The sequence below is a fragment of the Lissotriton helveticus genome, chromosome 9, assembly GCF_964261635.1.
Source record: "Lissotriton helveticus chromosome 9, aLisHel1.1, whole genome shotgun sequence".
Classification (NCBI taxonomy): Eukaryota; Metazoa; Chordata; class Amphibia; order Caudata; family Salamandridae; genus Lissotriton; species Lissotriton helveticus.
This window is the reverse complement of record NC_136070.1, coordinates 886,305,611-886,332,277: the sequence shown is the minus strand read 5'-3', so window position 1 is coordinate 886,332,277 and position 26,667 is coordinate 886,305,611. Positions and strand designations below refer to the sequence as shown.

The following is a 26,667-nucleotide window of genomic DNA, read 5'->3' as shown; positions in this document are numbered from 1 at the left end:
GAGTGCCTCCTACATAGCTTTTAGGATTTGGTAATTACCGATTCCTTAAAATAAGGAATCAGTATTTTACCGATTCCTTAAGGAATCGGTAATTACCGAATCCTTAAACCTGCCTCCTACATCTAAAGACCCTAAATGCCGGTGGGTAACGGACGAAATTTGGTAATTTCGGCCGTTACCGACCGGTATTGGGCTACCTACATATGGCCCTAAGTCACAAGAAAAAACCTCCAACCGGGTAGATCCTGGTCCCTCTATGTGAACTCAACTCTATCACTATCAGCTGAACTCATGCCTATGCCCTAGACTACTTGTAGCAGTTAACCATGGTTTGTGCTTAATGCTTTTTAGCACTATCTTTCAATTAAACTTTAAAAAAATCATATCTCAAGTTCCTGTTATTGGATTTTGTTGTCTTGGTGTCATTTTATTTATTAAAATATTCTCTATTTTTCTAAATAGCATCAGAATTTTTATTTTGCTGTGTTTTTACTTTATTACTGTTTTGATACTGCATACATGCTTTACACATTGACTCTAAGTTAAGCCTCTCTGCTCTGTGCCATAGCTACCAGGCCGTGGTGCCCAGCTCAATTTAGTGAGTAGGTGTTTGATGTATAAGAGCTACAGGCTCTAGACTTGTCAAAGGGGTATAACCAGACACAATTACGGGGATCAGTGGAGTTCATAAACATTCAGGGTGCAAAACCGAAAATGGGGACAGGTTGGAAACGTACAACCAGCACCAGAAAAAGTTGTAAACTGTAAGGCTGTTTATGCAGAGAAATGCATGACAACTTTCTGGTAATGGTCAGAAACCCCTACTATGGTTGAAATGTGTATGTCCTTTAGAGGCAAGAAGTTGAATAATTTAGGGGAAGCTTGGAGCGCTGGTGGGATGCCAGGGGCAGAGAAAAGGTGCACTGCAGTGGCTAGTAATGGGAAATGGGACCTGGTGCAAGTATAGGGCTGACTGGTGTTCACCATATATAAGGGACTATTGCTTATTTATGCACATGTAATAGAAGAACAGATATAAAGGGTTTGATTTAGGGTGATACCATAAATTCAAGTCAAGATATTTCCAGGAAGAGTACAAGGTATTTCCAGGAAGAGTACATTGCTGCCGGATGTTCAGACCAGCCCTGATGTTATGGGCACTCTACTGTAGCCAGGGGGACACTCCTCAAAGATAAAGGATAGAAGAGTAAACACCAAGGCCCACAGTTACAAAAAAATCACCTAGCACAACAAGTAACGGTGTTGTGCTGTGTTGAATGAATGGAAGAGAGCAGAGGAACACCACATCTACTACTTTATCTAATACTATGTCCTATGGAAGTTGTAAAATGAATGGATGATAACTGTCTAAAACTGAATATGGACTAGGTGGAGGTTTTAATTTTAGCCAATCAAACTAATATTTGGTCTCCTCCTGTTGGTCTTCTTGTTTGGGCACTCTTCCCCATCTAAACAGAAAATTAAAATCCTCAGCATTTGGCTAGATAAAAAGCTTACATTTGAAGACCAAGTCAATTCTCTAGCAGCACAATGTTTTTGAATGTTAAGGGCTCTCAAGAAGATATTTGGGTTTTGACCCTTTTTGGCACAAAAAACACAATTCAAGCATTGGTACTCTCTCCCCCCAAACTATTATAATGTTCTCTATTTAGGACTCTCACAAGAGTTATCAGACTACAGAGCATCTGAAACTCAGCAACACAGTTGTTATTAAATATCCCTACACACGCCTCCATCAGGGTTGGTCTGAGAAACCTGCATTGCTTCTTTTAGGAAACAGTTAGAAACATTACTTTTTAATTAAGTTTAATTGGTTTGTACCTTTATTTTGCAGTTTCTCTTAATATATTTCAGAATTCTAAATTCTAGTGCTGGGACATTTCAATTGAAGCAGACATGCACACTACCAATCAGGTTATTATCATTATTACTTTATGTTGCTCGCGCCAACGCAGAGATCTTCGCACCATAGTGCATGGTGTCTGTGTTGTGGAGTGCATAGTTTTTGTATAGGAAGGGGTCCTTTCCAGTATAAAACCTATGCTTTAAAGTGTTTCTCGCCTTTGTATGTGTGGGGTAGCATGCAGCACATGTGCAAAGAGGGAAAAATGAAGAGAAAATAAGATAGTTCTCCTCTTTACACATGACCCATGGAGGAGCAGGATTTTGGTACAAATCCCTGTCTACAGATCTCTGTAGTTAAAGACTTGCATCAAAACCAATGGGTGGTTGCATAGTCACCATACACCACTGATAAAATGGGCTCTTGATGCAAAGTAATGCAACGTAGGGCATAGCACAGCTTTACGGTATTTATTGGTTACATTCCAACGGAAATCACAATCTTCATTGAATTGTAAATACCAGCACAAACCATTGCCCCAGATGTATGTTAAAAAAGTAATGTGACACTGATGCCAAGTCTTTCTAAATCTGGGCCCAAGTGTCCATTTTAGGATCACAAATACGTTTATTATGGCTTCCACAAAGTTAGAAAAGGCACAAGGCAGAGGAACCTCATTACAAGTGTTGGCTTTCAAAACCTTCAATTCACCTTGGTCATCTGGTGATAGTAATGGTGACTTATTCACAAATCTGGTCTCTGTCAACTATAGTGCAGATCTTAGTGCCCCTCAAGCAAGCTGTATTACTCGAATTGTACTCTTCAAATTCCGCAGTCAGCCAAGCCTCCTGCTTATTCAGAAGACAGCGTATCGCCTCTCAGATCAGTCTAGTGGCTAATATCCCAGACTAGGAAAAACAGCAGTGTTTCACAGTGTTCTGTCCTAGGCGTAGTTTTAGCCTCATAGGGAACTGCAAAACAACTTTCTGGTAATGGTCAGGTACCCCTTCTAGGCTGAAACTATGTATTTCCGTTACATGCTATTAAGGTCTACATATTAGGGGAAGCTTGGAGTGCCTCTGTGATGCCAGGGGCAGAGAAAGTTGTGGCACCTTTATGACACAGCCAACCAGAAAGAGGTGCCAAGTTTGTAGACTTTGTTCCTGTGGTTCTCTATTGGAGTGAGAGGGAAATTCCCAAATGGCCATGTTTATAAGAGAAGCAAAGTCCAGAAATCCTGAATAATGTCTGTTCATTTATGGACAGGTCTGGGAATTGGTAGCATTGAATGGTACCTAGGTTTGTTTATTGGAATGTCATAATTCAGACATCCAGGGAAGGGGAAGTTGCTTCTAGGTAGATCTGTAGAGGGGCTTGCACAGATAGCAAAACCGTTTCAGACAGTTTTTGTTGTTCAAGATAGCTCTCCAGCTTGGAAGGATGTGGATTCTTGTAACAATTTCAAATAAGAGCAGTTAGTTAATTGGGGGCAAAAACATGTATATTGTCACATCTTTCAGTAGAGGGCCAACATAAAATAAATACTTCATCCTGTATTCACCCTTAGTACAATATATGGACTCCCACTTATTTACAAACAATTACATCTACAACAAAAACATTGAAAGGAAATGAAGGACCACGGTAATGGGGTACCGATTGGATAATCCATGTGCAGTGCAGCAGCCCATCTCTCAGGGTCATAGATAAGTATGGGGGTGCTCCTGCAGACTCATATAATCTGCCACCATCTATTGTAATTCAAAAAGACAGTGTGTAGTCAGCAGCCCCACCATGTTCTATGGCTGTGCTCTACAAAAGGGTCATCCAAAATAATTTGAAGAGCACATAGTGGGCTCTCACCCAAAAAGCCAGGACAACACAATATACAGTAGAGTTCAAGGACCATTGTCCTGGTAGAGCTCTTTAGGCTTATTCAACAGGAGTATCAAATTATGATAAATCAGCCTCTAACAAGAACAAAAAGTCACTTAAAATGGCCAGAACATTAAGCTTATTAGATTTATTACTTTGCTAAGAATGTATTAGTATGGTAGTGAAATGTTGCATCCTTTACTGCTTTGAAGGGCTTTGAGAAACGTTCCATGATGGGAGGTCGATAGATCTGGTAGGCAGAATATGTTTCTATGCATCATGCTGAAGGTATCTTGCATGAAGAACAGGCATTGAATATACAGGTTTTGCCTTAATTCACCCTGTTTACATAGAGCCATAAAACGAAAAGAAAGATTACCTGTGGAGAATGGCATGAAGGCATCATTTCTTTTGAAATTGCCCTTGTCATCCAAGAAGTGTCCTGGGTTGAATGTGTTTGCTGATTTAAATTGTTTGGGGTCATGGAGAACAGCACTCAGCATCGCAAAAACAGTGGTGCCCTGAAATGGATAAAAATGAGTTAGAAACTGAGTTAGGTTTAAGACATCTACAGAAGTTATCAATACACATAATTCTGCACATTTGTATCCCTCAAAGTCTTTCTCAGACCTGAATGGCAATTTATTGTGACTCTTTGCGTTTGACGCGGCCCTCAGAAACTCACTAGCCATACCTTAGAGCTCATACATTGTTATAATTGAACAAGCTAGCCAGGATTTAAACAAATCTCTGATAAAGCAAGATTAAAATATAGGCAATGTGTTGGATACGATCTGCTGGCTCCACCTTGTAAATAGTTAGTTGAACAAAGGTACAACTCTCAAATGCCACTTTAGCTGTATGGCTAAACAATAAACTGTTCCCTACGGGGGTAGTGTAGCTCTTGACCACCATGCTAATAGATTTATTTTAGGGAAAGTAAAAAAAATCTCCAATGAGTACGTTTCACTTATGCATTTTAGAGCATTTATTTATACATATTTCATTTATTATTAAATTGATCAATTCACGCAGTATAATATAATACTCATACAAGGTGCTCCTAAAAAGTGACTGTGCAGTGAAAGTGATATAAGGTGATTGAAAAGTGCATTCGTGATATGTACACCATATATACATGTAGCTGATAGGGGCAATAGATTGTTTTGAAATTGACACCCATGAAACAAGTGTTGACATCCACCATTAAAAATCTTAAAAACACAGTCCATATATGTTATTTGTCAACGTTTCGACCCCTCAACATAGGAATTCAGAGTGGAGTCATCAACAGAAAGAGAATGATCTAAAATGGAGACATCAAACGATTGGAGCATAAATTCCCTCAATCAAACAAATATCAAACAGATTGCCCTGGTCCAACTTCAAAGTAGATATTGGCATGCCCAAAATTTAGGACAACTGTTAAACTGTTATAAGGATTACTTCAAAATTGAGTTTACGCACCCAAGGTATTCATAAACGGTAAAACTGGATGTATCTGTATACCACTGATGCACCTACAATAGGGATGCTGGAAATAGAAATACAACTACTGACAGAGTAAAAGGGTTACTGGTAACTATGCAGTGGAAGAAGGATGAACAATCTTTTACATGTGGAACCCTGCGTGTACTCTTAAAAAAGAAGAATTACGGGGAATTGATAATTTTGCCTTGAGTCTCCTGTTAATTATTTATATCTTCCTGGTATTGCACCAGGGGACTCCATCTGTCCGACTGAAAGACACAATAGTTGCGTAGTTACCCTAGATATTGTAAATCTTAAAGAGGTGGTAACACTTGTTACTATCACCATCAGAATGAAAACACTACTTGGAGTGTGGGTCTAACATGATAAAAAGGAATTCTCTGGCATAGGGTCTTTGAATACACTAATGCCAGGACATGCACTGACCTGGGAAACATCAGAGTAACATACACTATAAGGAAATAGTGTCCTAGAGATAGAGAAACAGAGGCACTAAGTTAATCAAACTTTCAAAGGGGCAGGGTACATTTCAAGAGTGGGAGAAAAATTATACAAATAATAACAGAAGGCACCTTACAAGTCCACTTGACATCTCGAACAGGTATACAGAAGTATCTACTTTGGAGACTGGAGTTAGTTTTCTGGAAATAAAACAATGGACCTGATCCATATGGAGGGTACTCCCAATGAATTTTAGCCTTTGAGTGTTTTCCCTACCTCGGACCGCCATGACATACATGGTAGTTCGCGGTAGGGAAAAGGAGTGATGGCCAACCGGTCCTAAACAAGTCAGGGTGAGTATCATTGTGACCAGAAGGCACTATGTTAGGTGGTCCAAGAGGTCAAGAGTTTATGCTAATGGAGCCAGCTTTAGCTGGGATGGTGTAAACAAAACACTTCAACGAACTCTAAATAAAGTCAGGGACTAGGGAGTTGGCTGGGGCAAGGTGATCCCTCTTCTGATAAATTTTAAATGTATCTCTGAGACAGGGGCACTAAATAACCAGGCAAAGAGATGAATCTCCGGCCAATTGGGCAGAAAGACACTTATCTAAGTACACATCACATACAATTAGTCATAGAGAAAAGCACACAAGTAGCACATTTAAACCAGTTGATGTAACCCACTGAGAAAGTGTACCCTCAAACACAGTGACACTAAAAAAACAAATGCATGGGAGCTAAAAATGTGCTAATGTTAGGACAGGCAGTCAACGAGACACACAAATTGCGGAGTTGCTTTTGAGATAGAAGAAAAACAATATTTTCACCTGCAGGCTTTTTCTCCAAATTTATTTTGGTAGGTTCCTGCTTGGGTACTCCATGCCTTGAATGGTTGTCATGAACAGGAACAATCAGATGATACAACCCGCCCTAAATATAGGAGCGGAGGGACATTTGCCATGGCAACTCAGAAGCAACATGGCAGTTGGCCCGCTGGTTGAAGGGTTTTTGACAATAAATGAGGAGTGAACTGTGGATTTGTGAAGTGTGACCCATGGTAATTTACGGTGGTACTCCTGCTACAACACTAATAAATGGTTTTAAAACGCAGTCCATTCATGGTAAAGTCGCCTACAATTAAACAAAATGAATGTTGGGATGCAAATAAGAAAATTGTGTGTTAGCCACACACACTTCCCTCAGACCAAAGATATACACATACCCATATTTTGTCACCTCTAAATCATGTAAAAGATATTTCTGGGGCAACCCACCAGGTGGGAAGTCCATGATTTTCGTACTGAGTATAGTTGCATGCATTTACGTTCATATTGCATATGCAGACATGGCAAAGACAATGTAACCCTATTTAATCATTATTCATAACAGGGGTCTGTACCTTTTTCTATAATGAGAGCTCCTTCTCAAAGAAAATAATTGAGTCAATAACAAATTTCATAACTGTACACTACTGACAATATCTGTTAACAATACCCTAGTAACCTCCCAAACATTTCAGGCCGGGTTAGTAGCAGACATTCCAGGAAAAATTTTATCAATGGGCAATGCCTTCACATGACTAACACCTGAAGCTGCATGCATCCTCTGGCACAAAGAACATAACCACAGCAAGAAATCACACCAGCTCGGCTTCAATTACCTTTTAAAAATATGCCTTAGATATGTTTGGAAATGCAATCCTTTTATCTTTATAAGGAATCTATGACATAATATCGACAGACAGAATATCTACATACAAAAATATCGACACAAAAATATCGAAATCAAAAATATCGGAGTCATATCTTCATAAAGGTAAGTACAAAAATATCGAAAAATTAACATTGTTGTACAAAAATATCGAAATTAAAAATATCGTTTTTTTAAATGTATTAATAATAATGTAAAAATAATTTTAAAATACATATAATTTAACAAATATTAAATAATAACATTAAAACATAATTAAAAAATTAAAACTAATACATATACATTTAAAATAAATTAAAAACTTAATAATTTAATGTATTTTTTTTAATTTCATTTAATTTATTTAAATTAAATTTTAATTTATTTTATTTTTACCCTGTACGCCTGTACCCCAAAAACCCAAAACTGACCCTGAACCCTAAAAATACCCCTGTACCCCAAAAACCCAAAACTGACCCTGAACCCTAAAAATACCCCTTTACCCAAAAACTGAAAACTGACCCTGAACCCTAAAAATACCCCTTTACCCAAGAACTGAAAACTGACCCTGAACCCTAAAAATACCCCTTTACCCAAAAACTGAAAACTGACCCTGAACCCTAAAAATACCCCTTTACCCAAGAACTGAAAACTGACCCTGAACCCTAAAAATACCCCTTTACCCAAAAACTGAAAACTGACCCTGAACCCTAAAAATACCCCTTTACCCAAAAACTGAAAACTGACCCTGAACCCTAAAAATACCCCTTTACCCAAAAACTGAAAACTGACCCTGAACCCTAAAAATACCCCTTTACCCAAAAACTGAAAACTGACCCTGAACCCTAAAAATACCCCTTTACCCAAGAACTGAAAACTGACCCTGAACCCTAAAAATACCCCTTTACCCAAGAACTGAAAACTGACCCTGAACCCTAAAAATACCCCTTTACCCAAAAACTGAAAACTGACCCTGAACCCTAAAAATACCCCTTTACCCAAAAACTGAAAACTGACCCTGAACCCTAAAAATACTCCTTTACCCAAAATTAATTAACATTATTTAATTACCAATTAATTATTAATTAACAATAACAATAAAGTAAATATATTAGCACATTAGCTATAATTAATTTAATTTACTAATTAATATTATTTTTTCCCCATTAATTAATTAACAATAACAAAAAATTATATATATAAAAATTACTCTAATTAATGTAATTAACTAATTAATATTAATTAATTACCAATTGATTATTAATTAAAAATATGTACAACATTATATTAATTAATTAACTAATTAATATTAATTAATTACCAATTAATTATTAATTAAAAATATTTACAAACATATATTAATTAATTAATTATTATTAAATTACTTCCCACCCTATTCCCCTATAAACCCACAACCCGCTCTGATACTAAAACGCAAAATGTAAACAAATTTACAAATTTTCAAACATACATTGCAAAACATGTTTCACAAACATATAAACAACATAATAAAATACATAACACTAAACAAAATTTCGATATTAGTAAAATTCGATATTAGTAACATACATACCTTAAAAAAACGATATTCTGTCTGTCGATATTTTGGACATCGATATTCTTTACTATCGAAATTAAAACATCGATATTATTGTATATCGATATTTTAATTTCGATATTTTGTCTCACTACCCTTTATAAGTATATCACCTTGTGAAAATCGTTTTTTCAAAATACTTCTTCCATTTTTACCATACAAACTAAATTTTCCAAATTTCTTTTCTGAAATAAACATATATTTTGCCTTTAAATATTGTAATACACTATCCCCAAACATCAGCTTGTCCTTTTCATCAAGTTTTCAAATGTAGAAATTCTTCACACAGACAGAATCTTCATCTTATGTTCAGTCTCTAGGTTCACATGCCATGAATGTTCACCATAATGTCAAAGATCCGTAAAATATGCCAATCGTGTTCACCATTATATCAGAGACACCGCTGTGACAAGGCCAGGACCATAATGGTGTAGGACGCTCACAAAACATTGGTTATTGACTTTATTATGCCAGGGCAGGACATCATTATGTTAGGGGTGGAAATATTAAGCCGTTCATGCTCACAGTAGTCAGTGGTTTGTGCCAGTTTGCAAAATGAGACCAATATTGCCTCAAATATAACAGAATGATAGGTATTCAGTAAGGGCCACTGCTATGCCAATACTTGTAGCAGAGATTAACCCAGTGTGAAGGGAAGCAATATATACTTTTGGTGATGGAGCTACACTGTTTCTCAGGGAGATGCACAATGCCAAACTCACACAGACAGACACACAAATGTGCACACATACAGGTTCTCACGGAGATGTTACATGCCAGTGAGGCTTGGGAGTGGATCTAACCTCTGGATAAAGCCCCTGCTCTCCTTAGCTCCGACGATTATGACCCCAACTCTTGGTGAGATGACACAAGAGGCCACCTAATGTATCTCACTGATTGAGGCCACTCCCCTCGGTATCATGGTCACCACAAGGGAAGCAAAGGCACTAAAGGCTGCCCAACTTGGAGAGTGTTACAGTGGCAGCGCCAAAAGAGAAGGCATATGGTTCTATCATTATTTGTAGGAGTTGGACTTGGAGTTATAGATTTCTGGTAACAGCAAGAAGACAACAGGGGAGGATGCGGCAGTAGGAACCTCAGGTGAACCACAGCCACAAACAACAAATACCCATGTCTGTATCGAGCACTCAAGAGCTATCAGAGTAAGTTACAGGTGCCAGAAGTTGGTAAGGTCATATTCTATACCAATGGGGTTCAACATGGCTTTGTCTCTGGGGTAGTTTAAAGATCACCAGCTCTCCTTTGCCCTAAAGCTACAGAGAGACTTCTTAGTTCATTTTATCCAGCTAACAGAGTTAGACTAAGTCAAAGCTACAGGTAAGCTAAGGGGTGTTAAGGGGAGGCAGTAGCCAGGCATGATGGACTGTGAGTGCAAACTTGCCAAATTTTGAAACACATATATTTGAACTTGCACTTTGTAAGAAGGGACTGCAACACAAGCAGGATATTAAGTTCTTGACAGTTTTCTTTCCATCATTAGTAAATGTATTTAAATAAGGGACTGCCCAAGAAGGAAGAATGACTTTACTAGATTGACAGTAGATGCATATGGTCATGGTGCTGGACCCATAGTCAACACCGTGTGTGTTTGTGTCTTAGCATGGAACCCTTTCATTGGTTTTACTAGCAGCAACTTTAAGAGTCTTGGCATGAGCAGTACTGTCTTCTTTTATGTGCATAAACTGTGTGAATGATGTAGTGGGCTCGTCTTTACTTTTGAAAGCTACTTCAATAGTGTTGGTGAGCTACTAGTAGCTCTCAAGCTTTTTGTTGGACACCCATGATTTACACGCTACCCCTAAGTAAAAGTAAAATAAAGTATTACATACATTGACACAGATGGGTTGAGTTTACTTGCATTGTGATTTTTTCATCTAACATGAAGCATTTCTTCACTTGTTTCATTATCAATCTGTCTACCTTTTTTATGCCGTGCAAACAATGCAGACAATGGATAATGCAGGGCGATTCATTCTGAACAATCTGATGCCGGTACATTTTTGGCCTGACACAAACCTATGTAAGTTGCTAAGGGCAAGTTGGTATGATCTGGCTCCATCAATATACATCTGAAGAGTGTCTGCTCACCAAACAATTATCACCTGCAATATGCCCTCACTAGCATTCCACTCAATGAACTTGGGGCCAGATGTACAACCTTTTTTTGAGGTCGTAAACAGGAAATTAGCCCGTTTGCATCAGCACAATTGGTCTGCCCCGTGCACAAACAAAATTTTGCGAGTCAGTAACCAATTACAGAGTCACAAAATTGGTTTTGCGACTTGCTATTAGTAAGGGGTTCAAACCTCAATCGACATTCCAAGCACCCACTTCACACAAGATATTGGATGCCTTTGAAAATTTAGTGCTAAATGACATTAAGCACATCAAAACATGGAAAAAGCGGAATTGGAATTTCTCTAAACATGAACAACTAGTTCTCAAGGAATTAGCAGATGACCCCAGGATACACATTCAACAAGCGGATAAAGGGGGTGCAATAGTTGTCATGGATCAGCAATTCTATGAATCAAAAGTAATTGATCATATATCAGACTCAGACACTTATCTTAAACTGGATCATGACCCTATTAAAGAATTGAAAAGCACTTTGGATTGTATCCTAGAACAAGCCGAAAACATGAAGTGGATCACCACAAAAACTAGACAATTTTTGACAGTTTTGTTTCCCAAACAACCAGGAATTTACATGCTGCCAAAAATCCAGAAGGACCAGACCAACCCCCCTTTTAGACCTATTGTCACCGGGTGCGGCACCATCTTCGAGCCCCTGGGTCAATACATTGACCAATTTCTTCAACCTTTTGTTCAATCATGGTATTCTTACACAAAAGACACCACACATTTTTTGCAGAAGTTGGCGAACATCCAAACAAAAACAGGAATGATAATGTGCACCTTAGATGTCAAGGCTTTGTATACCTCCATCCCTCATGTAGCAGGGATAGAGGCTGTGGAATGGGCACTTCTCGAACAGGATGAATTATCATCAAACAAAATATTTCTGTTGGAACTTCTTCAGTTTTGTCTGCATCATAGTTACTTCAAATGGGATAATGACATTTATTTACAGAACAAGGGAACATCAATGGGTTTTTCCGGGGCACCGGCATATGCCAATACCTATATGGCCAGATATGAAGAAACATTTCTCTTGAAAGATAAAGATTGGGTTGACAATATAATCTTATATTGTTGCTATATAGATGACATTTGTCTGATTTGGCAGAATTCCAAAGAAATGCTTGAACAAAAAATATTACAATTGAACACATACGATGAGAATATTCAGTTTACCAAAAATATTGAGATGAAAGCTATCCCATTTCTAGATGTTTTGGTGAAAATTGAGGATGATGTTATTCACACTGAAGTGTACCACAAGGCCACGGATAAGAACACTGCACTAATATACAACAGTTTTCATTCGAGGAATCTGATCAGTAATTTACCATATTCTCAAATGCTGCGAGTGAAAAGGATCTGCTCAGAGAACGAGACATTAGAATCTAACTTAGATACAATCACCATGAGATATGCATCAAAAAAGTACCCTAAGACTCTTCTGGAAAAGACGAGAGAGAAAGTACAAAATCAAGCCAGAGACTCTTTGCTAGAAAACAAGATTAAAGACACAGAAAAACGACAGGTGTTTGTTTCTAAATATTCTACCAGCACAAATGAAATTTTAAAAAAGCATTTATCGACATTGGGATTTATTGAGCAATGAGCCTGATTTTAAAGAACTGTTTGGAAGAAAACCTATTTTTGCCTACAAAAGATCTTTGAACATTAAGGAGTTATTGAAATCTAAATCACGAGGAACCCAAGTAACCTACAGAGGAATGAGAAGATGTCAAAACTGCGTTCAATGCAACAATGTGATAGTGACCAACACAGTGAAACATCCACATACAGGAGAAACAATCATAACCAGGCACAATGCTGATTGCAACACCATGAATGTGATTTATGTGATAAAATGTCCCTGTGGTTTGTTGTACATAGGGAAAACTGAACGCAAAATCAAGACACGCATTTCCGAGCATAAGAGCATGATTCGCAACAGGAATCCAAACAGCAGCTTGGCAGTACATTGGGAGGTTAACAGACATTCAATTGCTCAAGTTAAATTTCAGGTTCTCGAGGTGGTTGTCCCCACACCCGGAAAAAGTATGACAAAGACTTTACTCGAGAGGGAGGTATTCTGGATAAAGCATTTAGATGCACAAGATCCGAAAGGGATCAATGACAGAGTGGATTTAGCATGTTACCTGTGATTACTGTACCACTGTTGTATGCATGCAGACTTGAATACTGTTCATTTGTATTTTGGTACAAAGAATAATGACAATTGAATGTGTTTATACTTAGGCTTTTTGACTTGAGACACACGTTTATCATTGCACATTCACCGGTATATTTATTTGAAGGTTCACAATCTTTTTTCACTTGTCACTAGAGTTTTTCACTAACGTATTTGCGCGCAAATGCGATTCTAATCAGTATTTACGCACTACAATATGGTGCGCAATCACACACAGCATCAAGGTTTCATTTTTTGTGGCGTTAGTCCTTTTTCGATCATCACATCAACCTCCATATACGTATGCGCGACTCTGTGTTTGTCGAACACATTGGGCGTAATCTCTGATCCGGACCTACTGCGTTTGGTTCTACCGTGCACTGTCGGCAACTTCTTTCCAAAGGTATGGCGGATTATTACGAATCGGCATATAAATTCACCGTTAATGACGCTGCATTATTTTGAACTTACATGTTGCTATGTCATTATTTCGTAGAAACATATTCAACGCTAATGCTGGGTAAATGCAACGTGGAAGAAAGTTTTTTGAAAGAGTCTACGAGTGAACCTGCAGGGCAGATTATTTCACGGAAGGTTCGTGTTTTGAATGTGATTAGCGCGAGTCATTTTTTCGATTATTGGTTTATATTTTTGACTAAAACGGGGCTCATAAAATGTATGTGCTTTTCAGGCACTTGACAAGACGGAGTATACGCTGCACTTCCATCTATTTTACAACGCCATTTTTCATTCAGGTTAGTGTTGTGACCTTTTCGTCTCACAAAAGTTTGTTAACCACAGTGTGTAGTGAAGTCAGTCATTCTGTTCTTGTTCACAGAAGATAGTCGCGTCATTGTGTGATCACTCATAGACGGCTAGGACCCCGAATCCATTTTCTTCATAACGACGACAAGCGTTCTTTACACACACACAAGTGAGTTGATACGTCAGACAAGGCACAAATAGGAACCACGTATTAGGAGGTTACAGTTTTTTGTAGCTTTGGTTCTTTCCATTTTTGTCACAGAGTTTAAATGCATGCAAATAACATGCTAATGTATATACACTGATTGACATAATGTTGCTTATGAAATAACGTTGTTATACACTGTAACCTATGACGTTGGAGGTTTTTCAGTATTGTGAATGTATATATTTTTTTATGTTTTTCAGGTACAGCCCCTGACGAAGGGCCGTGTGTCCCGAAATGCATTGGGCATGGGCATTTTGTGAAAGCAAAAATGGATTTCTAAAAAGTATTGCATTAGAAATGTTTATGGAATGTTATGACATTTAATAATGTTCTGATGAACTAAAATATCTCAGTAAAAAAGTTTTGAATTAATCTATTAGTTGATGTTTTCACATGAGATCATGGGATACACATTTGATGAATTTTATTTATGAATTCCAATCAGGATTTGCAACAGTGCACAGAGGGCAAGCGATTTCGCTTGGTTGTATTATCTAATGTTTGCTGGCGCAGTTTGGGCATTGCGCTAACCTCAGTAGGACGCATTGAATAACTAGTATCATATACCGATTTAAATTTGTTATAATCTAGGTGTGCCTCTCCTACTAATAACTCTTGTTTTGTACCCTGTCCACAGGGAGGGAGCACCCACTTTAAAAGAATGTCTTTTGACACAATAACAGGTCTAACAGATAATCGGGCCAGTACTTTGGCCTACACGAATGAACAAGCCACGGAAATATATTCCCTCATTCACGATATCAGATCCTTCAATGTACAGGGAAGCAGTTTACCACAGCAATTGAAGCAACTAGAATTTTTGACTAAAAGACAATTGAATCAACGTCTTCATGCATCCACCTTAGTGCAGTACCACCGGGCAAAAAGGATCCCTAGAGGTTTGAGAATGCCAATTAAACCCATGTTCTTCCGCTTTCACATGAAAAAATACTTTATGGATCGATGGTATGCTGTGTTGAACAAGTGTTCATTGGATCTCATTCTTTTATTAGTCGAAGAATTGGCAGTGGTGATTAAAGAAATCACTGAAGAAATAACACTCATTGAAACAGATCTACAAAACAGAATGGATTCAGAGGATTGGTCGAAATTTTTAGAGGACATGAATAACAGAATAGATAAATACACTAAAGAGATACAGGAAGGGAAACTCAGGAAGTACAAAAGAGACACTTTGGACTAGAAATTAAATGAAGTATACACGTGGGCTGAGGTGTATGCCCAGAGAAAAACCTTTGTCAAAAGAACTCCTAATACATCATCACAGGAAAGTGTAGCCTCTGATGGAGATACCAATGTAAATAGAGCACCACCCAGAGTGGAAAAAACCAGTGGTACAAGTGATGGAGCTCAAGCTGAGAGTGCATCTTCTAGTAAGACGTCTTTTTCCGCCCAGGACGCAGATACAACCCAGCCACCAGGGAAATCAAAAGGAAAACTAGACGAAGTAAAAGAAGTAACAAAACCAAACTTGAGGAGCACGAGACTAACCTAGTCATCAATATTTCTTCACATGAGCTAACTGCTCAACAGCTCAAGGTTCTCAACAAAGGACTCAATTTTGTGCCTACTTACCACACCAACCTATTGGAGACTGAAATTGATTTCTTTAAATTCATGAGGATTTTACGTTTGAAATATTTTTTCTTAAACCTTCCTGACCAAAGTACCAGTTCAATTTCCACTGAGTATCAAGAGTTCAAACCTAAATCGACATTCCAAGCACCCACTTCACACAAGATATTGGATGCCTTTGAAAATTTAGTACTAAATGACATTAAGCACATCAAAACATGGAAAAAGCGGAATTGGAATTTCTCTAAACATGAACAACTAGTTCTCAAGGAATTAGCAGATGACCCCAGGATACACATTCAACAAGCGGATAAAGGGGGTGCAATAGTTGTCATGGATCAGCAATTCTATGAATCAAAAGTAATTGATCATATATCAGACTCAGACACGTATCTTAAACTGGATCATGACCCTATTAAAGAATTGAAAAGCACTTTGGATTGTATGCTGGAACAAGCTGAAAATATGAAGTGGATCACCACAAAAACTAGACAATTTTTGACAGTTTTGTTTCCCAAACAACCAGGAATTTACATGCTGCCAAAAATCCATAAGGACCTCACCAACCCCCCTTTTAGACCTATTGTCACCGGGTGCGGCACCATCTTCGAGCCCCTGGGTCAATACATTGACCAATTACTTCAACCTTTTGTTCAATCATGGTATTCTTACACAAAAGACACCACACATTTTTTGCAGAAGTTGGCGAATATCCAAACAAAAACAGGAATGACAATGTGCACCTTAGATGTCAAGGCTTTGTATACCTCCATCCCTCACGTAGCAGGGATAGAGGCTGTGAAATGGGCACTTCTCAAACAGGATGAAATATCAGCAAACAAAATATTTCTGTTGGAACTTCTTCATTTTTGTCTGCATCATAGTTACTTCAAATGGGATAATGACTTTTATTTACAGAACAAGGGAACATCAATGGGTTTTTCCGGGGCACCGGCATATGCCAATACCTATATGGCCAGATATGAAGAAACATTTCTCTTGAAAGATAAAGATTGGGTTGACAATATAATCTTATATTGTCACTATATAGATGACATTTTTCTGATTTGGCAGAATTCCAAGGAAATGCTTGAACAAAAAATATTACAATTGAACACATACGATGAGAATATTCAGTTTACCAAGAATATTGAGATGAAAGCTATCCCATTTCTAGATGTTTTGGTAAAAATTGAGGATGATGTTATTCACACTGAAGTGTACCACAAGGCCACGGATAAGAACACTGCACTAATGTACAACAGTGTTCATTCGAGGAATCTGATCAGTAATTTACCATATTCTCAAATGCTGCGAGTGAAAAGGATCTGCACAGACAACGAGACATTAGAATCTAACTTAGATACAATCACCATGAGATATGCATCAAAAAGTACCCTAAGACTCTTCTGGAAAACACGAGAGAGAATTACAAAATCAAGCCAGAGACTCTTTGCTAGAAAACAAGATTAAAGACACAGAAAAACGACAGGTGTTTGTTTCTAAATATTCTACCAGCACGAATGAAATTTAAAAAAGCATTTATCGACATTGGGATTTATTGAGCAATGAGCCTGATTTTAAAGAACTGTTTGGAAGAAAACCTATTTTTGCCTACGAAAGATCTTTGAACATTAAGGAGTTATTGAAATCTAAATCACGAGGAACCCAAGTAACCTACAGAGGAATGAGAAGATGTCAAAACTGCGTTCAATGCAACAATGTGATAGTGACCAACACAGTGAAACATCCACATACAGGCGAAACAATCATAACCAGGCACAATGCTGATTGCAACACCATGAATGTGATTTATGCGATAAAATGTCCCTGTGGTTTGTTGTACATAGGGAAAACAGAACGCAAAATCAAGACACGCATTTCCGAGCATAAGAGCACGATTCGCAACAGGAATCCAAACAGCAGCTTGGCAGTACATTGGGAGGTTAACAGACATTCAATTGCTCAAGTTAAATTTCAGGTTCTCGAGGTGGTTGTCCCCACACCCGGAAAAAGTATGACAAAGACTTTACTCGAGAGGGAGGTATTCTGGATAAAGCGTTTAGATACACAAGATCCGAAAGGGATCAATGACAGAGTGGATTTAGCATGTTACCTGTGATTACTGTACCACTGTTGTATGCATGCAGACTTGAATACTGTTCATTTGTATTTTGGTACAAAGAATAATGACAATTGAATGTGTTTATACTTAGGCTTTTTGACTTGAGACACACGTTTATCATTGCACATTCACCGGTATATTTATTTGAAGGTTCACAATCTTTTTTCACTTGTCACTACAGTTTTTCACTAACGTATTTGCGCGCAAACGCGATTCTAATCAGTATTTACACACTACAATATGGTGCGCAATCACACACAGCATCAAGGTTTCATTTTTTGTGGCGTTAGTCCTTTTTCGATCATCACATCAACCTCCATATACGCATGCGCGACTCTTTGTTTGTCGAACACATTGGGCGTAATCTCTGATCCGGACCTACTGCGTTTGGTTCTACCGTGCACTGTCGGCAACTTCTTTCCAAAGGTATGGCGGATTATTACGAATCGGCATATAAGTTCACCGTTAATGACGCTGCATTATTTTGAACTTACATGTTGCCATGTCATTATTTCGTAGAAACATATTCAACGCTAATGCCGGTTAAATGCAACGTGGAAGAACGTTTTTTGAAAGAGTCTACGAGTGAACCTGCAGGGCAGATTATTTCACGGAAGGTTCGTGTTTTGAATGTGATTAGCGCGAGTCATTTTTTCGATTATTGGTTTATATTTTTGACTAAAACGGGGCTCATAAAATTTATGTGCTTTTCAGGCACTTGACAAGACGGAGTATACGCTGCACTTCCATCTATTTTACAACGCCATTTTTCATTCAGGTTAGTGTTGTGACCTTTTCGTCTCACAAAAGTTTGTTGACCACAGTGTGTAGTGTAGTCAGTCATTCTGTTCTTGTTCACAGAAGATAGTCGCGTCATTCTGTGATCACTCAGAGACGGCTAGGACCCCGAATCCAATTTCTTCATAACGACGACAAGCGTTCTTTACACACACACAAGTGAGTTGATACGTCAGACAAGGCACAAATAGGAACCACGTATTAGGAGGTTACAGTTTTTTGTAGCTTTGGTTCTTTCCATTTTTGTCACAGAGTTTAAATGCATGCAAATAGCATGCTAATGTATATACACTGATTGACATAATGTTGCTTATGAAATAACGTTGTTATACACTGTAACCTATGACGTTGGAGGTTTTTCAGTATTGTGAATGTATATATTTTTTTATGTTTTTCAGGTACAGCCCCTGACGAAGGGCCGTGTGGCCCGAAATGCATTGGGCATGGGCATTTTGTGAAAGCAAAAATGGATTTCTAAAAAGTATTGCATTAGAAATGTTTATGGAATGTTATGACATTCAATAATGTTCTGATGAACTAAAATATCTCAGTAAAAAAGTTTTGAATTAATCTATTAGTTGATGTTTTCATATGAGATCATGGGATACACATTTGATGAATTTTATTTATGAATTCCAATCAGGATTTGAAACAGTGCACAGAGGGCAAACGGTTTCGCTTGGTTGTATTATCTAATGTTTGCTGGCGCAGTTTGGGCATTGCGCTAACCTCAGTAGCACGCATTGAATAACTAGTATCATATACCGATTTAGATTTGTTATAATCTAGGTGTGCCTCTCCTACTAATAACTCTTGTTTTGTACCCTGTCCACAGGGAGGGAGAACCCACTTTAAAAGAATGTCTTTTGACGCAATAACAGGTCTAACAGATAATCGGGCCAGTACTTTGGCCTACACGAATGAACAAGCCACGGAAATATATTCCCTCATTCACGATATCAGATCCTTCAATGTACAGGGAAGCAGTTTACCACAGCAATTGAAGCAACTAGAATTTTTGACTAAAAGACAATTGAATCAACGTCTTCATGCATCCACCTTAGTGCAGTACCACCGGGCAAAAAGGATCCCTAGAGGTTTGAGAATGCCAATTAAACCCATGTTATTCCGCTTTCACATGAAAAAAGACTTTATGGATCGATGGTATGCTGTGTTGAACAAGTGTTCATTGGATCTCATTCTTTTATTAGTCGAAGAATTGGCAGTGGTGATTAAAGAAATCACTGAAGAAATAACACTCATTGAAACAGATCTACAAAACAGAATGGATTCAGTGGATTGGTCTAAATTTTTAGAGGACATGAATAACAGAATGGATAAATACACTAAAGAGATACAGGAAGGGAAACTCAGGAAGTACAAAAGAGACACTTTGGACTACAAATTAAATGAAGTATACACGTGGGCTGGGGTGTATGCCCAGAGAAAAACCTTTGTTAAAAGAACTCCTAATACATCATCACAGGAAAGTGTAGCCTCTGATGGAGATACCAATGTAAATAGAGCACCACCCAGAGTGGAAAAAACCAGTGGTACAAGTGATGGAGCTCAAGCTGAGAGTGCATCTTCTAGTAAGACGTCTTTTTCCGCCCAGGACGCAGATACAACCCAGCCACCAGGGAAATCAAAAGGAAAACCAGGCGAAGTAAAAGAAGTAACAAAACCAAACTTGAGGAGCACGAGACTAACCTAGTCATCAATATTTCTTCACATGAGCGAACTGCTCAACAGCTCAAGGTTCTCAACAAAGGACTCAATTTTGTGCCTACTTACCACACCAACCTATTGGAGACTGAAATTGATTTCTTTAAATTCATGAGGATTTTACGTTTGAAATATTTTTTCTTAAACCTTCCTGACCAAAGTACCAGTTCAATTTCCACTGAGTTTCAAGAGTTCAAACCTAAATCGACAATCCAAGCACCCAATTCATACAAGATATTGGATGCCTTTGAAAATTTAGTACTAAATGACATTAAGCACATCAAAACATGGAAAAAGCGGAATTGGAATTTCTCTAAACATGAACAACTAGTTCTCAAGGAATTAGCAGATGACCCCAGGATACACATTCAACAAGAGGATAAAGGGGGTGCAATAGTTGTCATGGATCAGCAATTCTATGAATCAAAAGTAATTGATCATATATCAGACTCAGACACTTATCTTAAACTGGATCATGACCCTATTAAAGAATTGAAAAGCACTTTGGATTGTATCCTAGAACAAGTCGAAAACATGAAGTGGATCACCACAAAAACGAGACAATTTTTGACAGTTTTGTTTCCCAAACAACCAGGAATTTACATGCTGCCAAAAATCCATAAGGACCTCACCAACCCCCCTTTTAGACCAATTGTCACCGGGTGTGGCACCATCTTCGAGCCCCTGGGTCAATACATTGACCAATTTCTTCAACCTTTTGTTCAATCATGGTATTCTTACACAAAAGACACCACACATTTTTTGCAGAAGTTGGCGAACATCCAAACAAAAACAGGACTGATAATGTGCACCTTAGATGTCAAGGCTTTGTATACCTCCATCCCTCACGTAGCAGGGATAGAGGCTGTGGAATGGGCACTTCTCAAACAGGATGAATTATCAGCAAGCAAAATATTTCTGTTGGAACTTCTTCATTTTTGTCTGCATCATAGTTACTTCAAATGAGATAATGACTTTTATTTACAGAACAAGGGAACATCAATGGGTTTTTCGGGGCACCGGCATATGCCAATACCTATATGGCCAGATATGAAGAAACATTTCTCTTGAAAGATAAAGATTGGGTTGACAATATAATCTTCTATTGTCGCTATATAGATGACATTTTTCTGATTTGGCAGAATTCCAAAGAAATGCTTGAACAAAAAATATTACAATTGAACACATACGATGAGAATATTCAGTTTACCAAAAATATTGAGATGAAAGCTATCCCATTTCTAGATGTTTTGGTGAAAATTGAGGATGATGTTATTCACACTGAAGTGTACCACAAGGCCATGGATAAGAACACTGCACTAATGTACAACAGTTTTCATTCGAGGAATCTGATCAGTAATTTGCCATATTCTGAAATGCTGCGAGTGAAAAGGATCTGCTCAGAGAACGAGACATTAGAATCTAACTTAGATACAATCACCATGAGATATGCATCACAAAAGTACCCTAAGACGCTTCTGGAAAACACGAGAGAGAATTACAAAATCAAGCCAGAGACTCTTTGCTAGAAAACAAGATAAAAGACACAGAAAAACGACAGGTGTTTGTTTCTAAATATTCTACCAGCACGAATGAAATTTAAAAAATCATTTATCAACATTGGGATTTATTGAGCAATGAGCCTGATTTTAAAGAACTGTTTGGAAGAAAACCTATTTTTGCCTACGAAAGATTTTTGAACATTAAGGAGTTATTGAAATCTAAATCACGAGGAACCCAAGTAACCTACAGAGGAATGAGAAGATGTCAAAACTGCGTTCAATGCAACAATGTGATAGTGACCAACACAGTGAAACATCCACATACAGGCGAAACAATCATAACCAGGCACAATGCTGATTGCAACACCATGAATGTGATTTATGCGATAAAATGTCCCTGTGGTTTGTTGTACATAGGGAAAACAGAACGCAAAATCAAGACACGCATTTCCGAGCATAAGAGCACGATTTGCAAGAGGAATCCAAATAGCAGCTTGGCAGTACATTGGGAGGTTAACAGACATTCAATTGCTCAAGTTAAATTTCAGGTTCTCGATGTGGTTGTCCCCACACCCGGAAAAAGTATGACAAAGACTTTACTCGAGAGGGAGGTATTCTGGATAAAGCGTTTAGATACACAAGATCCGAAAGGGATCAATGACAGAGTGGATTTAGCATGTTACCTGTGATTACTGTACCACTGTTGTATGCATGCAGACTTGAATACTGTTCATTTGTATTATGGTACAAAGAATAATGACAATTGAATGTGTTTATACTTAGGCTTTTTGACTTGAGACACACGTTTATCATTGCACATTCACCGGTATATTTATTTGAAGGTTCACAATCTTTTTTCACTTGTCACTACAGTTTTTCACTAACGTATTTGCGCGCAAACGCGATTCTAATCAGTATTTACACACTACAATATGGTGCGCAATCACACACAGCATCAAGGTTTCATTTTTTGTGGCGCTAGTCCTTTTTCGATCATCACATCAACCTCCATATACGCATGCGCGACTCTGTGTTTGTCGAACACATTGGGCGTAATCTCTGATCCGGACCTACTGCGTTTGGTTCTACCGTGCACTGTCGGCAACTTCTTTCCAAAGGTATGGCGGATTATTACGAATCGGTATATAAGTTCACCGTTAATGACGCTGCATTATTTTGAACTTACATGTTGCCATGTCATTATTTCGTAGAAACATATTCAACGCTAATGCCGGTTAAATGCAACGTGGAAGAAAGTTTTTTGAAAGAGTCTACGAGTGAACCTGCAGGGCAGATTATTTCACGGAAGGTTCGTGTTTTGAATGTGATTAGCGCGAGTCATTTTTTCGATTATTGATTTATATTTTTGACTAAAACGGGGCTCATAAAATTTATGTGCTTTTCAGGCACTTGACAAGACGGAGTATACGCTGCACTTCCATCTATTTTACAACGCCATTTTTCATTCAGGTTAGTGTTGTGACCTTTTCGTCTCACAAAAGTTTGTTAACCACAGTGTGTAGTGTAGTCAGTCATTCTGTTCTTGTTCACAGAAGATAGTCGCGTCATTGTGTGATCACTCAGAGACGGCTAGGACCCCGAATCCATTTTCTTCATAACGACGACAAGCGTTCTTTACACACACACAAGTGAGTTGATACATCAGACAAGGCACAAATAGGAACCACGTATTAGGAGGTTACAGTTTTTTGTAGCTTTGGTTCTTTCCATTTTTGTCACAGAGCTTAAATGCATGCAAATAACATGCTAATGTATATACACTGATTGACATAATGTTGCTTATGAAATAACGTTGTTATACATTGTAACCTATGACGTTGGAGGTTTTTCAGTATTGTGAATTGTTGGAATTAGGTAGCCTGGCCTAGGGCAAGACTAACATTCAGAGGCACAGTGTAAAGGTTGCAGACCACCCAAAAGTAATTCCACACAATAGCACTCAAAAAGAAAACACTACATCATAATTATGTGAAAATACGTACTGCTTTATATAAAAATAATGTTCTCTGTGTTGTCAAATATAAGTATCTCACATGTAATTAGCTCAAAACATTTCAGATCACTTTTAGAATCAGCAGTTACACTTTTGAAATTAATAGCAGATTAACACGTTGTCTTTAAAGCAGTTGCTATATCCCTGAACTCCTATTACACTTGTACATAAGGATAACCTGTACCTTAGAATCAATCAGGTTATTTATCACTTCTGCTAGAACCTTGGGAGGAAAAACCCCAGCAACACCTAAATACAAGTAGATTTCCTTATGAGATGAAAGCACAACTCTTATTAGTCAGGGAATTTGTTACAGATTCTATCAAGGTGCTAGCTTAAATCATCAGTGGTACATTCCTAGCATTTCTAGCGCTTAATTAGGCATAGTTTCTAAAGATGACCTATACTCTATAACTGGTCTCAGCAATAGCAATAACACTCTTAAATTACTATGCAGATTGATAATTAATTCCAATAGCGCCTTACAGTTGAATGTGCACCGCAACCAGGTCTGGTAGATAACCCCTCTAAGTCCATAGGACAGTTAATGATGCAATGTGCTTCTGTTTTGCCTTCCAAACACTCTATTCCATCAGAGGGGGGGGGGGCAACTGTCATTAATGAACAAGAGCCAGGGGTTGACTGGGACTCTTATATTCTTTACACCCCTCAGCTAACCAGGCTCCTTGTTATAAGCAGTGTTTCCACAGTTAAGCCCCTCGTTTTCCAGGCTTTTCCCCCCTCCTTCTTCTTTTCAGGCTCAACCAGTGTGGAAAGGAACCCAGACGAAAAGGAGGCCTAACCAGCTCTCCCTCGCCTCCCCTCACTCCTCACCGCTTACTTTGTATGAGCAGGCAACAGTCGAGTCCTCCGCTCACCCTCTGGACTCGAGGGCTCTTCACCGCTGCTACTTCGCCCCCTCGCTCCCTCTCAGAGGAGCGGAGACCTCTTCTGCACACAGAAAACGGAGCGCAGACACGGTGATGCAGCCTCGCCACAGGGCTGCTCCTCACCGTCCAGGATCGGTCCCTCGGCGCCCCACTCGATCTCTGCCACTCGCCGAGGCTGCCTCCGGACAGCTCTCCTCAGCGTCGCGTCGGCGCTTCCACACGCCCCCGGGCTCTCCTGCGCATGCGCGGGGGAGAAGCGACACCGCACTGGGCCTGCTCGGACCTAGGCCCCTCCTGAGGGATTATTACAGCCGACTGGGCATGCGCGATTGCGCCTCAGCAAAGCGTCTCGCCCAGGCTCTTCTTGGTAAACCGGGACTCCACTCGGTAACGCGACTGGAGCGTGGAAGGTGCCCCCGGGGTCCCGCTTTCGAAGGGAAGCCCTGACAAGCTTCCCAGGTTCAGTGGATCCCGGGGTTGGGCGCTTTACCAAAACGCTTGATGCCTTCCACCAAGGACTCCAGGGACCAGTTGTCTGTAGATCCAGCCAGGGCTCCTCAGGACACCAGCCTTCCCCAGCACCCAGGAAGGTAGGGACAGCGCTAGCTTGATTCTGTACCCAGTTCTCCTCACAAAGTCCTCTTAGCACTTGAGTTGAAGAAGGGGTTGGGATTTTAGGGAGAAAGGTTATCCTTCCTGAGTCTCTTTCTGCTGGGCAGAGGACTGCGCACCGCAGCACTGCAGTCTCCTTCTCCTCAAACCTCCCCTGTACAGTTTGGACAAGGGGCAAGCTAGGCGCCCAGGGTCTCCAGTAATCCTACACAGCGGGGTCAGGACAAATAACCCAAAAGGGGAATTTTGAGGTGACAACCCAAGGCAGCTTCCCTATCTAGGAGGTCAACCCTATGTCTGACCTCTCCCACCCTTGGCTACAGCCTGTCCTCCAGCTGACTTCCACAGGTAGACAAAATGGCTGCCCCGCATTCCGCCTTATATAGGCTGCCCTTCAGTGGTCCAGAATGGACCAGAAGGTTCTGGAATGCCCTATGTTAGGCTATGGCCAAGTTCTGTTGGTGACAGTTGGGGCAGTTGGTGGCCACCATTTTAGGTGGTGCCAACTTTCCTGTCAGAACAGGCCTCTGGACCTGAGGTAAAAAACTATGAGGGGGAGAGGGAACACCTATCCCCCTGGCCAACACCTATAAAAAGTCAGTAGACACAAAAATTAATAAGGGTATGAGGGGCAAAAAGGGGACAAAATAAATAAAAATTAGGAGGGACATTGCCAAAAAGCCAGACAGGTCTAACACGCGTCCCCCCCAGCTGAAAGTGGGGAGAACTACCCAACCCCTTGGGAGTCCTCATCACTAAGGCGGAAATACCTGGAGAGACCGTCTGCATTGGCGTGGTCCACTCCAGGCCGATGTTCCACCCGAAAGTCCATTCCCTGTAGGGAGATGGACCACCTCAACAACTTGGGATTTTCCCCCTTCATCTGCATCAGCCAACGAAGGGGTCGGTGGTCAGTCTGAACCAGGAAGTGCGAGCCAAAGAGGTATGGGCGCAGCTTCTTCAGAGCCCACACCACCGCAAAAGCTTCCCTCTCAATGGCACTCCACTTCTGTTCCCGGGGAAGCAGTCTCCTGGATAAGAAGACTACAGGTTGATCCAGGCCCTCTTCATTGAGTTGCGATAACACTGCCCCAATGCCATGTTCGGATGCATCTGTTTGCACA

The 26,667-nt window shown here is 39.4% G+C and overlaps 1 protein-coding gene across 1 annotated transcript in view; it reads right to left on the bottom strand.

Moving 5' to 3' along the window:
• LOC144783312 (cytochrome P450 2C18-like) overlaps positions 1-26,667 on the bottom strand; it is a 235,297-nt gene that overhangs the window by 12,262 nt on the left and 196,368 nt on the right. Inside the window, exon 8 of the mRNA XM_078662351.1 lies at positions 4,119-4,260. Within this exon, the coding sequence (XP_078518477.1) occupies positions 4,119-4,260 (142 nt within the window). The remainder of the gene's footprint in view (positions 1-4,118; positions 4,261-26,667) is intronic.